Raw genomic sequence first — 15,055 nt, 5'->3', positions numbered from 1 at the left:
GCAGGCAGATTCTTTACCAATTGAGCCACCAGGGAAGCTAACTCAGAGGTAAGGAATGTTGAATTTGATTGTTTATTTAATAGGAGGTCTCTAACATTTCTTTTTGTCCTGTAGAGGAAAGGAGAAGTCTTCTCCTGAATTATGTAATGAAGGGGACTTAGCTCAGCTGATATAATCCTCAGGACCATTTTTCCACATGTATAAGACATTCAAACAAAATGAAGTAAAATGAAATATCTACTTTTCTCCGAATTACATTTTCAACAGTCACAGGAAAGGATGGTGTTTAGTGATTTATTGTACCATAACCCACAATAAGATGTTCTAACAAAAAGTCATCAGCAAGGCCATTGTGGTATATTACAGTTCTATAAACCCAGGGCCCCAGAAAGTGCTCTTCTGGGTTACTTCCGCCATAGTAAGGAATGGCAAGCTCTCTTCTCTGGCCAACAAATACTTGGGGCAAATCACACTAGCTCTGCCATGATGCCATTAGGTCCTAAAACACTCTGAATGGTGCAATTCACAAACACTATGTGTCAATTAAGCCAGCAAACTAAACAGAAAGGAAAATCCAGACCTATACACACACCAGAAAGAGAGCACCGCAGTCTGGTCAAGTCTGTTCACAGACCCTGCTCCATGCAATCGTTATACAACAGCACAGAGTGGGCATCGAGAAAGAGCAGAGAATAAATGACAAGCATCAAAACAGAAGAATAGCTTTTTGGAAAAAAAAAAAAAAAAAAGAAAACCTGGCTTTTAAGTCAGCTTGAAAGACTATTATTCTCTAATGGATTTTGATGGAGCCCCCAAGACGGGAGAAGGGGATGACAGAGGATGAGATGGTTGGATGGCATCACCGACTCAATGGACATGCGTCTGAGTTGGTGATGGACAGGAAGGCCTGGCGTGCTGCAGTCTGTAGGGTCGCAAAGAGTTGGACACGACTGAGAGACTGAACTGACATGAACCCGAGACTTTGGGTGGTGAGACGCAAAGCTGTACTCTGTACTTTGCTTAATCTCGAGCAGGAACATCCTCTTTGAGGTGCAAAGGTGCGGATTCTGGGTGCCTGAAGATGGACAGACTAGGTCTCAAAGCGACTGTGGCTCAGGAGGAAGAGACCCCAAGGTTCGGTGCGAAAGGTTTCAGGGAGAAATGGACTGGGCTCTGGGAGGAAGAGAGAGATGTGGGAGAAGTATGTTTGCAGGCGTGATTTGCTGCACCAGTTGGGCTCGGCTGGAGAAAAGGGGTTCACTGCGGAAGGTGGAGGGCTGGAGGGACCCTTGAGGCCATCTGAAGGCTTGTCTGGCTTGGGATTGGCAGCAGGTTGGAGGGAAGAATTGGAAGGAGTGTGTGTTCCCAGAGACGAAGTAAGAAAACAACGATCCTACAAGCCCAGAGCAGAGGAGGGCAGCTTCATGCTTTAAATCATAAAACAATGAGAGATACTGGAAGTCCTCGGTGGTAGGTTGGGGGCAGTGGGAAGGAGAGAATCATCTGCTGGGGTTGCTGGACTTGCAAGGAGAACATTCTTGAATGGTTAGTTCGGGTTTCCAGAACGGAGCCTGGTGAGAATCCAAAGCCAGGGAGGGAGATATGTGAGACTGTCAGGAGGAAGAAATGACAGAATCCCCGGGGCTGATCAGAGGCCAAGGCCAAATGCAGAACAGCAGACGGCCTGGGTACCCGAGCTGCTCACCGACTTGCCCTGTACCTCGCCGGCAGCACCTGGGAAATGGGGACCCCCAGTCCCTGACCTTTAAAGGCGCTGCAACAGCTTATAAATGCAAGGAGCACCAAGGAAGCATCTTGAAACAGCTCTTATACTTCATGAGACACCAAATGAATGCGTGGGATCATGGATTATAAATTACACCTGGGTCACTTCACGTCAAGCATCTACCTTGACAGAGGACAGTGAAAAATTAAAACAAACCATGGCAACTGTCTCCTCGCGTGCTGCAGTCCAGGGGGTCGCAAAGAGTCACACGGAAAGACCGCACTGTCTCAGGAACACTGCTCACGAATAAAGGAGATGCTGGAATTTGTTATAAAAAAAGGGAAGGCTGGGGACTGGTGAACTATGACTGAGAAACAGGGTTTGAAGGAAACTTCAGTGGTTTTTTTGCTGCCACCGGCTGCCCTGAGCACAGAAAGGAAAGGCCACTGGCGGAGACCACATTCTGGTCTCCGATGCGGCATCCCGAGATAAGCACTGGGCTCAGGGTGCAATCAGCCAGTAGACATTCCTGATAACCAACCTTAGAAAGCCGGTCCACCGGGGCTTTCTGGAATGGGGACTAGGTACCAAAAACGAAGGACGGAATTAAAACCTTAAACCCCCCGAACAATCAGGTGAACCGAGATGGTGAGACATTGCATAAACCTACTGGCTTGGGTTCTGCAATGATGTCAATGTTTCTGAAAGTCAAAGGCCAGGGAATTATTTTTGACTAAGGAGACCAAAGAGATATGACAACTAAATGCCACATTTATGCTCCTTGACTGATTTCTGCAGAGGCAAACGAGCCAGCGAAAACAGAGGCGTGCGGGAGCCACGACCACGCCAGCTAGGTCAGATAAGCGTGCAATGAGCCCCAGCTCCCTGGGGGTGATGGTGGTGGTGTGTTTATGTAGGAAAGGAGACTATCGTACCTGCCGCCAAAGGTACTTAAGAATAAACGGGTGCATCTGCAACTGTCTTTCAGATAGTTCTGGAAAAGTCCATCCATCCATCCTCCATTCATTCATACTCTCTCTCACACACACACACACACACGCATCTCTATCTACGTACCTCGGCATATAAGGAAGCAAGCAATAACGAATGTTACCGGCTGGTGAATATAGCTGAAGGGAGTTATCAATGTCCATTGCACTGGATCCTTCTTTCTGTAGGTTTGAAAAATTATATCTAAAAATATCCCTAATTCTCCACACCTCCTTATACCCAGGGATGTGGGGGACAGTGGGTGCTCTTCAGTTCTTTTAGGTGGGAGCCATCGCAGGGCAGAGTCCCAGAGCAGAACACACCACCAGCTTGAGCCACATCTAGAAGCGATTCCACGCGGACAGCTTGTGGGAGGCACATTCCCAGGCCCGAGTCAGCCGGCCAACTAGTGAGCTGGCACGTGGCTGCTGAGCCCACCCTGCCCAGGGGCTCCACGGCCCCTGAGAGAAACACTGCAGCGAAGTCACCAGTGCCCACGCCATGCCAAACCACACAGCCCGGCAGCGTGGACGCGGGCCGGCAAGGGACACTTCACGCGCAGCCCAGGCCTACTCCCTAGACTTCTCACCACTCCCTCGAGGAGAGGATGGTCCTTAACCCACATTTTAGAGTTCTGTCCCTTGTTTCCGTAAGATTTGAATTCTGTTTAATTTCCTTTCATGACCAGAACAACTCCCAGAACATTTTCAAAGATAACCAGGGACATGAACGTATCACGAGGGGCTACGCCGGGCTCCAGCTATTTGTGGTGGCAACTGTTTCCGTTTGAAGTGGAGAAAGTCCAGAAACTTCAGAAAGTAGGTTTCCTTTCACTTGCAAAATGATCCTGGGACCACAGACCCCCCAGCTGCCCTCCTAGCACCACCTCTGCCCTGGGGCCCACTTCAGCCTACCTGAAGGGCAGGCCAGTCACCACCAAGGACACCACAGACAGGCGCCTGGGACTGCGGTGGGGGTGGGACAGCAGCCTGGCTAGGAGACCAGGTCCAGGAGCCCAGGGCCGGTCTGCACGTTCTCTGTTTAAAAACCGCCAACCACGCTGGCTCTTACCTTCGCAAATTCTGTCCAATCGTTGTCGCTTGACTTTGTGCTTATCCACAAGGGCCATTCTTTATCGAACTTTGCACCTCTCTGATTCAAAAGGCAAAGCGGTCCTCTAAGAACTTAGGGGCCCTCGCAGGAGTCTGCGGGCATTACGCCACTACGCGCCCTGAAACGAGGAGAAAAGAAGCCTTACTCTCTGGACACCCTGGGGGCAAGGACAACCGGTCATTCAGGCTTGGCTGCCACTTGCAACAAGGGGACCTGCCCTGGGGGACTTGTTCTCCAAGGCTGGAGACAGGGTTTGCTCCCTGTCCCTGGGACAGTCTCCTGCCTCCGAGGGAAGCGGGCGAACAAGACAAAAGGTCATCAGTTCCTGAAAGCGGTCAGCAGCACCATCTGCAGCTCTTGCTGTTGACGGCCAACGCCAATCACTGACCAGCCTGGGTCAGGATACTTCGGCCTCCAGTGCCAGAAACCAAGTGACAGCCAGTGGCGTCGCTCTGTAACCTCTGGAAGCTGCAACGGGACAGAGGCAGGGACCAGCCCGGACTGCCTGGGAGCCCACCCCAGTGTCTGGAGGGACGCAGGCACCAGCTGGGGCTGCTCTCCCACTGCCATCCCCCAGGCGGTTTCCAAAACTGCCCTTTGGCCACCGGTCAGCACCTTTCAAACCCTTCCCCCACCGCCCAAGGAGGGGGCAGGAATGGATGCCCCACCTAACCAAGGCTTGCCCAATTCCACCTTCCAAAGCCTTGCTGGCTTCCAGGGGGGCCACTGCTGGGGTCTGCGGCCTGTGCCTGTCCCACTCCCGTGGTGTTTCAAGCAGGTGAGGCACAGGAGGAGGGGTCTCCCATTTGGGTTGGGGTATTTGGGCCACTCCCGAGGCATTCCACTGCCCATTTTGTGGAGAAAAGTCAGGGTTGCCTGTTTGGGGAGGCCCTGACCTTCATCCCCTGCTCAGCCAACGTGCCAGTTGAGGCCATAAATCATCATCTGCAACCTCCAAAGCCTTAGAGCTTCTGATTCATTGCTGTGGTTATCCTAACACCACCACCAACTGCCACACACACACACACACCCCACCCCACCCCCAGTTATCCAACATATGAGGAGGGGGCAGGAGACAAACAGGAGGCTCCAGGGTTAATAATGAGAATTGTTATGGGTGGTCATCAATTATGCAGAATGCTGGGAGTTACTTTATCAAAGGTCAGAAAATGCAGGTCTGACTATGAAAAGGTAGGTGACTTCCTGGAAGTTAATGGCTAACTTCTCAGCAATGAGGCTGAAAAGGCACCCTAAAGATTTATGGCAATAATTATGTGATTTTTAAAAAAAGAACAAGAAAAAAAAAAAAAAAAGCACAACTTCTAATCACATAAATAATTAAGGCAACATCCAAGAGATACTAAATCCTTTCCCAGCCTGGAATGACCCTGTTGGACAAGCAAGGAGATGAAGGTGGTCCTGAAGCAAGCCAGGGCATTGCTGGGAAGATCTGGGTAAACGGAGATGGAGCAGACAGATTTCTAAAATCCTCGGGACTCCGCTGGTGGTCCTGTGGTTAAGACTCCATACCTCCAATGCAGGGGGCAAGGGTTCAATCCCTGGTCAGGGCATTAAGGTCCCGCATACCATGAAGTCAAAAAAAAGTGGCTTCACTTTTGCTGGGCTTTGTGAAAGGTAATCATGCCAAGTGGGGAAGGTGGTTCCTTACTGGCCAACTTGAGACGGACGGACGGAGGAGCAGGAACTCTGGACCAAGGGTTTGTGCCCGAGAGAGCCCCTCAGACGGCAGCTGGCAATTTTCATCTGCGTGGGTCCTGGGGTCTGATCAAGAGATGGCCCTTCCTTCCTTGGCTCCGGAGACAGACCCCACGTTAGCCACAGCACCCGGGGGTGGGAGAATTAATTAGTTAATATTTGTGAAGTGCCGTGGAGATGAGAAATGACAGCATTATCATCCGAGGCAGGACAGGTTTCACACCCTCCTCCTCCTCCTCCAATTCCCTGAGTGAGGCATAATCATTCTTTTTGCTTTCCTTTGAATTTTAATTTGTATAATTAGATGGCTTCCTGAAAAATTGATAAGTAGAATCTCGATTATGCAATCAAAGGAAAGATCAGGCATCAGCTTACACAAATTGTGTGCGTCTTAGTATTATTTAAAAAAATTTTAAAAAGGGCAACTGACTTCTGTGTCTTGCTTGGGGTGGGGGGTGTGGGGGTGGGGACCAGCCCTTCCATGGGGTTCCCTCCAGGTCTGGTACCTCTCACGACTCAGACTGGCCCTGCTGATGGAGAATTCAGTCATAAGGGCACCAGGCGGAGGATGGACACTATGGCAGTGACCACTGCTTCAGGTAGCCTCTACCCCCGCCCCCCAGGACTCCCCTCCCCCCAGCATTTCTTTTGAAGCAAGGATGTATGCAGTATGACATTTTCCCCCTTCACCCTCCGAAGGAGTGAGATATTTATGAGGACTTAGTGAGCACAACCCTCTTCCTCATGACAGGAACAGGCCCTGCTCAGAACTGGGCTGTAGGCAGTGGTCCCCAGCTGATGTCCCCTGCAGGAATGCCAGCACCCTGCCATGCACACCGGTCCTGGGCTCCCTCGACAGGGCCCCCGAGCGACGCAAGCCAACCTCTGCCCTTACCGTACGGCAGTCTAGTCTCCACGCGTACATCACAAACTCTGGGCCCCAGGGGTTATTAGTACCATCACCAATTGACACCATCTGGTCAATATTTAACTACAAACAGATAAAGGTCCACATAGGGAAGAAAAACCAGGAGGAGGATGTATTACGTTGTCCCACTTTGAAATGATAAACCTTCGAACCATGGTGGTATAGGTGGGAAGAGTTCTAGAACCCGCTTGCAAAATGACTGTGAACGAGCCAGCTCCACGTTTGCACAACAGGGATGGTGCTGCAAAGAAGCTGTGAGGATCAGATGAGAACACACAGGAAAACAACTGGAGCCCAAGGGCAGGACTCTAAGAACAGCTCAGGACTTTCTCTGCGAGACAGAGGCCTACTTGGACATGGGCCGCCGTCACACTAGATCACCTGCCTCCTGCTGAGGCTGGAGATAAATCGCAGCGAAACTTGAGAAAGGGCAAGAGGAAACTCAGGTCCTTTCTCAAGTAGGAGGGGCCCACAAGCCTTACAGGAAAAAACCCTGCCTTCCCCCGCCCCCCTCCTCCGCCCCTCCCCCCCCACCCCCCCAACCCCACTTCCCCCCCGCCGCCCCCCGCCAAAGGGAAAAGATCTGCCGGGAGTCTCAGCCTGAGATGAAGGGTGTGATCAGGCGCTGAAAGGTTTAGGAATTGAACTTAAAAAGATGCTTGCTGAGAAGGCTACCTGGGGGGATTCCCTGGAGGTCCACCGTTACTGCTGAGGGCTGGGGCTCGATCCCTGGACAGGGAACTATGATTCCAGAGTCAGCACAGTGTGCAGCCCCCAAAAATATAGATAAACACATTGATTAAATAAGAAAAGAAAGCTCCTGGGAGATTCTTGGAGGTACTAGAAGAAAGCTACAGGCCCGGGAGATGTGTCTACGCAGGCTTCAAAGGAGACAAACCTGAGAGTCAACAAAAGGGAGAAAAGAAAGGAAGGCATCACTTTACAAACAAAGGCAAAACACCCCAAAATTGAGACTGAGGAAAAGGAAAGGTTCCCCACTCACCACTTTGGGACTAAAATCTGGGCAGATTAACTAAACCACAAGCAGCCCTGCTGGTCAGGACCGAATCACTATAATGATCAAAACCTAGCCATCACTAATTGGCATTCTCAACATCTCAAATAAGTTTCTAAGACCCCCTCAGTTTCTTTTTTCCAGTTTCAAGTCTTCTTAAAGATTAGGCAGATGAAGGAGTTTACAGAAAATAAACGATGTCTTCAATGATGTCTCTCAAAGTGAAAATTCCTCTAAAACCAGTTAACGGTGATGGTAGCCTTCGATTCTTTTAAGAAAATCTATGTAAACTTTATGTTAATAAAGACAGACCAAGTAGAAGAGATGCCTTCAGCCCCAGCAGCATTGGATCCTGAGGTCTCTTGCCTTTCTGAGCCTGGGATCCCTAAAGCAATGACACCACTCCTGGGGTCTCCTTTACCAAGGCCGACAAGGATAGGGTCATCTCACTAACTTGTGCATGACCATCCAGGCAAAGGCAACACCAATGACCAAAAAACCCTCTGCTTCTTCACGTTGTACCAAATAAAGCCAAGGGCTTCAGGTTACCCTGGAAAAAGCCTCTTCCAGAATCTTTAGAAGCCAAACAAACATCAACAGCAGATGATAAGCTGGGTAGAATCCTTGGGGCTCTCCAGGTGGTGCTAGTGGTAAAGAATCTGCCTGCCAATTCAGGAGTAATAAGAGACTCAGGTTCGATCCCTAGGTTGGGAAGATTCCCTGGAGGAGGGCATGGCAACCCATTCCAGTATTCTTGCCTGGAGAATCCCATGGACAGAGGAGCCTAATGGGCTAAAGTCCATAGAATCACAAAGAGTTGGACACGACTGAAGCAACTTAGCATGCAAGAATCCTCATAAGAGGTGGATGTGGGTTGTGATCGTCAACTATGCCTGAAGGACCAGTTAAAATCCAGATAGAACAAAAGAAGCTTCCTACAGGAGAGGTGACTCACTGGAAAAGGCCCTGACGCTGGAAAGACGGAAGGCAGGAGAAGGGGCGACAGAGGACAAGATGGCTGGATGGCATCATTGACTCGACGCACATGAGTTTGAGCAAGCTCCGGGAGCTGGTGATGGACAGGGAGGCCTGGCGTGCTGCAGTCCATGGGGTCGCAGAGTCGGACACAACTGAGCGACTGAACTGACAGGAGTGAGCGATCAGTGGGAAAAACACTGGCGTAGCCTTTGGTCAAATGGTGGACACAACACCCCAGTTAATAACAAAAATGATTAAAACTGCACTATTCAACAAAATAATCTATGGCTAGAATCTAAAAAAGAGTGGATATATGTATACATATAACCACTGATTCCCTTTGCTGTACATCTGAAACTAACACAACATTGTAAATTAACTATACTCCAATAAAAATTTAATAAATAAATGTTAAAAAAAAAAAAACCACTGCACTTTAAGAAAAAGCAGCTTTGGGGGAAGATCAGTTGTGGGAAATGAGTTTATTGAAGTTAATCTTATCCACATCCAAAAACTACCACTGCTCCCTGATTATGACTCAGTAGCTTTGGGGCATATTTGGGTTTTGAGGGAAGAGGGGAACGTGTGCACTAGCAGCACTGAAAGGTGCTCAGGGACACTGACTCTCCACCCCCCACCCCAGGGGTGACCAAGCAAGACCCTTCAACACACACCGAGGCTCCATCTGATTCCTGGAGTCTCCCACACTGTTTGACTCTCTGCAACTCCTTGGACTGTGGCTAGCCCGCCAGGTTCCTCTGTCCATGGGATTCTCCAGGCAAGAATGCTGGAGTGGGTTGCCATGCTCTTCTCCGGGGGATCTTCCCTACTCAGGGATTGAACCTGGGTGTCCCGCGTTGCAGGTGGCTGCTTTAAGGTCTGAGCCACTAGGGAAAGCCCAAGGTGGTTTGTATTTCCCCAGGGTGACAAGGTCACACCCTGTCACATGCCCTCCATCTGATCCACAGGCCCCACCCTTGAGCCCCTGGGGCTGACGCAACACCAGTGTCCCAGAGAGAAGTGCAGATGACTCCAGAGCTGTGAGCACAGGGCCGCCACCCTCTCCAACACTAGAGGCCAGGCAGGTTTCAGAATTCACATGGGATTTTAAATAGGCAATCCAGTGCTTCTGCCGTGTTATCATGGACCCCCGAAACAGGCAGTAACATTTCTACGCTAGGACACAGGAACACACTTACCCACCTGGATTAATAGAATATACAAGGATATACACTCAACAATTCAGGCCAGGTCAAAATCTGCCACTGAATGGGTTACAAAGAATTTAAGTTTTCAGAGCTTTTTACAATTTGGATGTGAGGTTAAGGAATTGTGGGTCTATGATCCCCCCAACCCCCATCTAAACTCCACCAAACCATTTTCGGGGGCTTTGAAGGAGAAAAACAAAGAGTCTGTGATCTATGTCAAGCGTGTGACAGCAGAGAAACATAGAAAGCGACTCTTTTAACAGGTGGAATGCCAGTGCGTCCTGTGAGGTTTGAGGCTGCCAATGTGAAAACCACACTTCCGCTGAGATGACCTCCTTGGCCAGCAAATAATTTCTGAGTGCATCCTTTTGCTTGGTTTAGATTTAGAAAAGATTATCTCCTGGTGTTCAACGTAAAACTCAAGAATTCTAAATATTTTCACTTGCTAAAAAGCTTTCATCAAGAACAGAGGACTGGAGCAAAAACAATTCATGATTTTCCTAATTGGTTGTTTTATTTATGTCATGATGAAAATTAAGTGTTGGTGAAGAAAACGAGACACTTCTGTGTTAAGAATTTTCACACATTTTTAAAGCACCTGAATGGACAAATATGCTCAAAATAAATATTACTCATTCTAATACTAGAGAATTCTTTAAAAAATAAAATGAAACTAAAAGGGTAAAGGCAAATAAGCAAACTTTCACCCAGATTAGGAAGTGTCAAATGACACCTTTTATTTCCATTGTGTTGAGACTGGGGAATCGTAAGACACACAAGTGAATATTCCTGTTCCAACTTTCTGATCCCTTCCTCCTTTGGCAATTCTGATCGATCGCTGAAGAGTCTAGTTGAGCGGGGTGAAGGGATGAGCACCCTCAATTTCTCCGTGGACAGAGGAAGCCCCATCCTGACTGGAGGACTGATCCTTTTTCACGTATTACATGCAAGAAATTATCGAAACAAGTTTATATCTGAGCGAGTAAAAGTGAACAGAGGAAGAAGCCAGAACGTCAGAAAGTTTGGAAAGGTCTCACGAAATGCCTTCAGAGGAGCCTTGGCCATGGTGCGGCTTTTGGGGTGGCCCCTCTGTGCCCCGAAGATCACCTGAAGGTGATGCCTGCAGGCCATGAAAGGACTGGGCGCCCACGTGCACTTGCTGTGGTCCAGTATGGAGTAAAAGCATGGATAACTGATGTCTGCTGGGGCTTGGACCCGGGGGGCACCGAAGCAGGAGCCACCTGGAGACAGCTAACGGAGGTCATATGAGAAACTCGTGCTAGACTTTAAACACAGACTATGGAAGGCAGCTGGGATGCCAGGTGGGAAGTAAAGAAGATCTAACCTTTGAAAGGCCACTCTGGAGTATTCGCTTTATTCTCATGAGTTGCACTTGCATTTACAGCAATTTGTTGGTTATCAAATAGCAACAATGAGATCTTAAATGTTTAAAAAGCTTGATGGGAGATTTTGCAGACATCTGCTTCTTGATTTCTTGCCACTGGGAGGCCCTAGAACCTAGACTGGCTTCGCTGCGTCCAGCTTCCATCGGGGACACAACTGCTTTGCTGCCCTTGTGAGGTCCCAGCCCACGTGCTCGTGACACTGTGCAGCCTGGAAACAATGTACATGGGGAGGAGGTCTGTGGTCTCAAAGCCGATGGAAACACCAGGAGGTCCAACCTTCTGTTCTGGTCATTCCTGGAGCAGGCCCACCCAGAGGAGGCCGGGCGCCCAGCAGTGGGGCCCGTCGGCCAGCAGAGGGCACTGCACACCCTGCAGGGCCTTTCTGAGGCGGCAGAGGCCAGAGCTGCTTTGCCGGGACTCCTCTTGGCTCCTTTCAATCTAACTTGGACTCTGTGAGAATCTGGAGAAAATGAGACCAGATACCTCGAAAAGGGAAGGTCTGAGATGGCTTCAGGATGACGGGCTGCACGTCCCCTCAATCTCAGGATGCAAAAGGGACAGAAGAGACCTCCAACCTCCCTTAGAGCAACAGGTGTTTAGCCTTTAGGAAAAACGACCAGCCATGGTACAGGAACAGGGCATAAAGATCAATCCCCTCGCCCCCAGCTCGCTCTCTCCTGGGCTGGTAGCCAAGGTTTCCCTTTTAGAGCTGCGGGAGCCAGAGAGGTGGGTCATAGAGCAGGGGGGCTCAAGGTCCTGGGCTTGGGGGTCCTGATCCAAGGAAGGCCATGGACCACCCCAAAGCCATTCTATCTGTGCTTCTCATGTAAAGACACTGATACGTCAACGAGGAAGGAGCCACGGTGGTGAAAGATGAAGACAAATCAGAGACACAATTTACAAGGAGAGGAGAGGATTGAGGTGGGCCTGGGCAAAGCGCATCGGGGTTTCCATTACAAACCACAGCTCCTGGGGCACTCCACACACCCGCTTAGCTGGAGGCTGCTCCACTGTCCTCAACCCCCGGATCCCTTTGTTGTGAAACAGGGATGACTTCGGGACACGTGACTTAGACAGTAATTTGGAAAGGAAGGTGGAAAAGGGGGGATTTTCCCAACCTTATTCAGGAACTGATTTTGGCTAGAAGCACCAGCTGGGAGGTGGGGGCCTTCGCTCGGGGCCCCTGAATCCACCCCAAAGGCGGCAACCTTTATGGATCTGGCTTCTACCTGCCAGGCTGATCACCTCGTTCTAAAAAAGCTGACATATGGATGCAGTCAATCAGCTCCCTTCTCTGTACCTGCAGGGCACCCAAATGGTTCCTGCTGGAGAAGCAAAGGAGGGGCTGGGGTCGTCCATCAGTGAAGCAGGGGGACACACACCCCACCCCCTCCCCACACCTCTGTAGGACCAGCATCCTTTCTCACCACTGCTTCAAAGCCAATGTTGCCATAGCAACAGATGCCACTGGACAACACGGCTTAGTCTTGGCCTGACTTGGCAAGTGATACCTTTGGAAGGACTACACACACAGAGATCCCGGGGGATTCTGTTGGCTCCAGGAAGCCTGCCTGCGTGAGCCTCTCTGCCCTCTTCTCGCCCTGCCTCTGACACTGCAACCCAGTCCCCAGCTTGTTCCAAACCCACATTAAGTGGGATTCACTCTGACCTCGTGGAGCAGAGTACTCTGTACAGCCCACTTCAGGATGGACAAAACTGAGGCACGTGGGCTACCTCATGCCAGAGGAGAGGCTGAGAGAGGCCAGCAGGTGAGGCCCAGGTCAGGTTCACAGGAGAGGTGGGGGTTCAAGCTGATCCAGTAGAGATGAAGTTATCATCCATGTGAAGGATGGCTGGCTGGCATTCTTTGTCCATGTTCAGAAACCAAGTGTCTGGAAAGATTATCTCAAAAACAAACAGCAGAGCTCACTCTAAAAGTGAAGGAGTAGGGACCCACCTTCCCAAGTTCAGTGCCAGATGGATCACAGGGTCACCAGTCAACAACCAAAGCCAAGCAAGGCTTTTGAACACACTCGCAGCCCAGACTGAGGCACGCAGGTTGGGAGGAGCGCTTCTTGGGACCTGGGCTTGACTCCCACGCAACTCAGCTCATCCTGTCCCAGGTCATCACTCAAGGGTATGGCCAGGGCAGGAGCGCTCCACAGGCCTGGGGCCAGCCCATCCTTTATTGCAAAGGATGAGCTGCTTGCACAAAGGCAGACAAGCAGGAAGGCCAACTCAGGCCTTGGGATCAGAGTAAGAACTCTGTATCACGACAGATACTCTGCATCCAGATCTTTACAAATATCCAAACCCCATCGTCATGTTGCTCTACCAGGAAAGGCAGTGGGCTGCAGCTGGGGAGGCGCAGGGAAGCCCACACGACACCGTGTTCCGAAGCAAGCATTTTCTAGAAACGTTAGCAGGGAAATCAGACAGGACGAATCCCAGAGAGTCTTTTCATTAGAAAAGAGGTTCTTCCCAGACCTTATCTTTTCAACCTGAGTCACAGAAAGGAAAATCTTCATCTTCTACATAACTATTTAACAACATGAAATAGAAGAGCTTGGGGCTATTCGTTTTGCTTCATGCGGTTTTGAGCTGGAGGACGGGGAGTGTAACGGCCCCCGGGGGTGGGAAGGGTTGGGGGGGGGCCAGCTTTGTTCGTCCATGACGAAAGGGGGAGAGGCAGCGAGAGGCTGGGGGTGGGGTGAAGCGGGTGTCACCTGTGTGTCGCATGAATCCATCTTAGCCGATCAAATTAAGAAAAAAGAAGGGAGTTGCTAACTAGCTGTTTTTGTTGTGCTGTTCATTTCAGGGTATTCTTAACCAGTCTCCTTGAATTCCCCCCGCCACGGACTCCTGGCTGGCTTCCACGGCTGTGAGGGTGAATGATGCCATTTCTGCCCTGTGTGAGGCTCCGCATCTTCTGGGCTGTGGCTAAAGTGTCGCCTGGTGTTGAGCAGTTGCCGGGACTGGGGAGAGGAGGTGGCCGCAAGGCTCCACCCTCCCCAAGAATTTTCTAGGTGTGAATCCTTGTCATGATCAGTTTGGTTCTTCGCGGACTGGGCTGGTGGGGAAGGATGGGGCGTGTGTGAGAAGAGGCGCCTGTTTATACAATTATGGCTGACAGTGTGCTTAACACCCAATGATCCTCATTTCACATCAAATCCTACCAAAGAAGTCTTGACAAGGTGATGGCCATTTAAAAGTCTGCTGGGCTAATGTATGTGGATGCTCTACACGTTGGGGTCCCCACCACCCCAAGGACAGGGGAAGGGGGCTCCAAGGGGCTGGACATCTGGACGCCATGCTCATGTCCCAGGACCAGACAACCCATGGGGATGAGAAGATGATCTTCTGGGGGAAGGCAGGCTCCTGAGTACCCCCTCCTGGCTGCACTGGGCCTCCTGCCTGATAAGCCCAGACTGCTCAGCTGTGGGCTGAGTATATGGACCCCCAAAGGCTTAACACAGTTTCTACTAACTGCCCACAGCCACACCACCCTGTCATGGACTGAATTATGCACGTATCACCATTTATGTTGAAGTCCTAAGCCTTAATTCCTCAGTGGCTTTTTATTTGGAGATAGTCTTTATGGAGATAATCAAGTTAAACTAAGGCCCTAATCAGAGGATGGCATCACCTAATCCAAGGTGATGGACAGCACCACCGACTCAATGGACAAGATTCTGAGCAAACTTTGGGAGATGGTGAAGGACAGGGAAGCCTGGCGAGCTGCAGTCCAGGGGGTTGCAAAGAGTCAGACGTGACTTACTCAGGGATTGAACAACAACAATCAAAGGTGAGCAGGGATCCTTCTAAAAGGGGAAATCTGGACACAGACATGTGGACAGAAAATCACATGAGGCACAGGATGAAGACGGCCATTTACAAACCAAGAAGAGAGACCTGGAATAGAGCCTCCTTCCCAGCCCACATGGGGTACTCTGATTATTCACTGCAAGGGCTGAA

At 50.2% G+C, this 15,055-nt stretch overlaps 1 protein-coding gene across 7 annotated transcripts in view; it reads right to left on the bottom strand.

Moving 5' to 3' along the window:
- Positions 1-15,055, bottom strand: part of CTBP2 (C-terminal binding protein 2) — a 168,814-nt gene that overhangs the window by 44,455 nt on the left and 109,304 nt on the right. For 5 of the 7 annotated variants that reach the window (XM_070363537.1, XM_070363536.1, XM_070363539.1 and 2 more), the window contains one exon: positions 3,788-3,947. The exons of 1 other annotated variant lie outside the window; for it this stretch is intronic. In XM_070363537.1, the coding sequence (XP_070219638.1) occupies positions 3,788-3,845 (58 nt within the window). In that variant the 5' untranslated portion in view covers positions 3,846-3,947. Of the gene's footprint in view, positions 1-2,803; positions 2,899-3,787; positions 3,948-15,055 lie in introns of those variants that run through there. One more of the 7 variants, XM_070363541.1, reaches the window with a different exon arrangement.

This window comes from Bos mutus, chromosome 26 (assembly GCF_027580195.1).
Source record: "Bos mutus isolate GX-2022 chromosome 26, NWIPB_WYAK_1.1, whole genome shotgun sequence".
Taxonomy (NCBI): domain Eukaryota; kingdom Metazoa; phylum Chordata; class Mammalia; order Artiodactyla; family Bovidae; genus Bos; species Bos mutus.
Note: the sequence above shows the minus strand (reverse complement) of the source record. Positions and strands in the feature narration are given on the sequence as shown.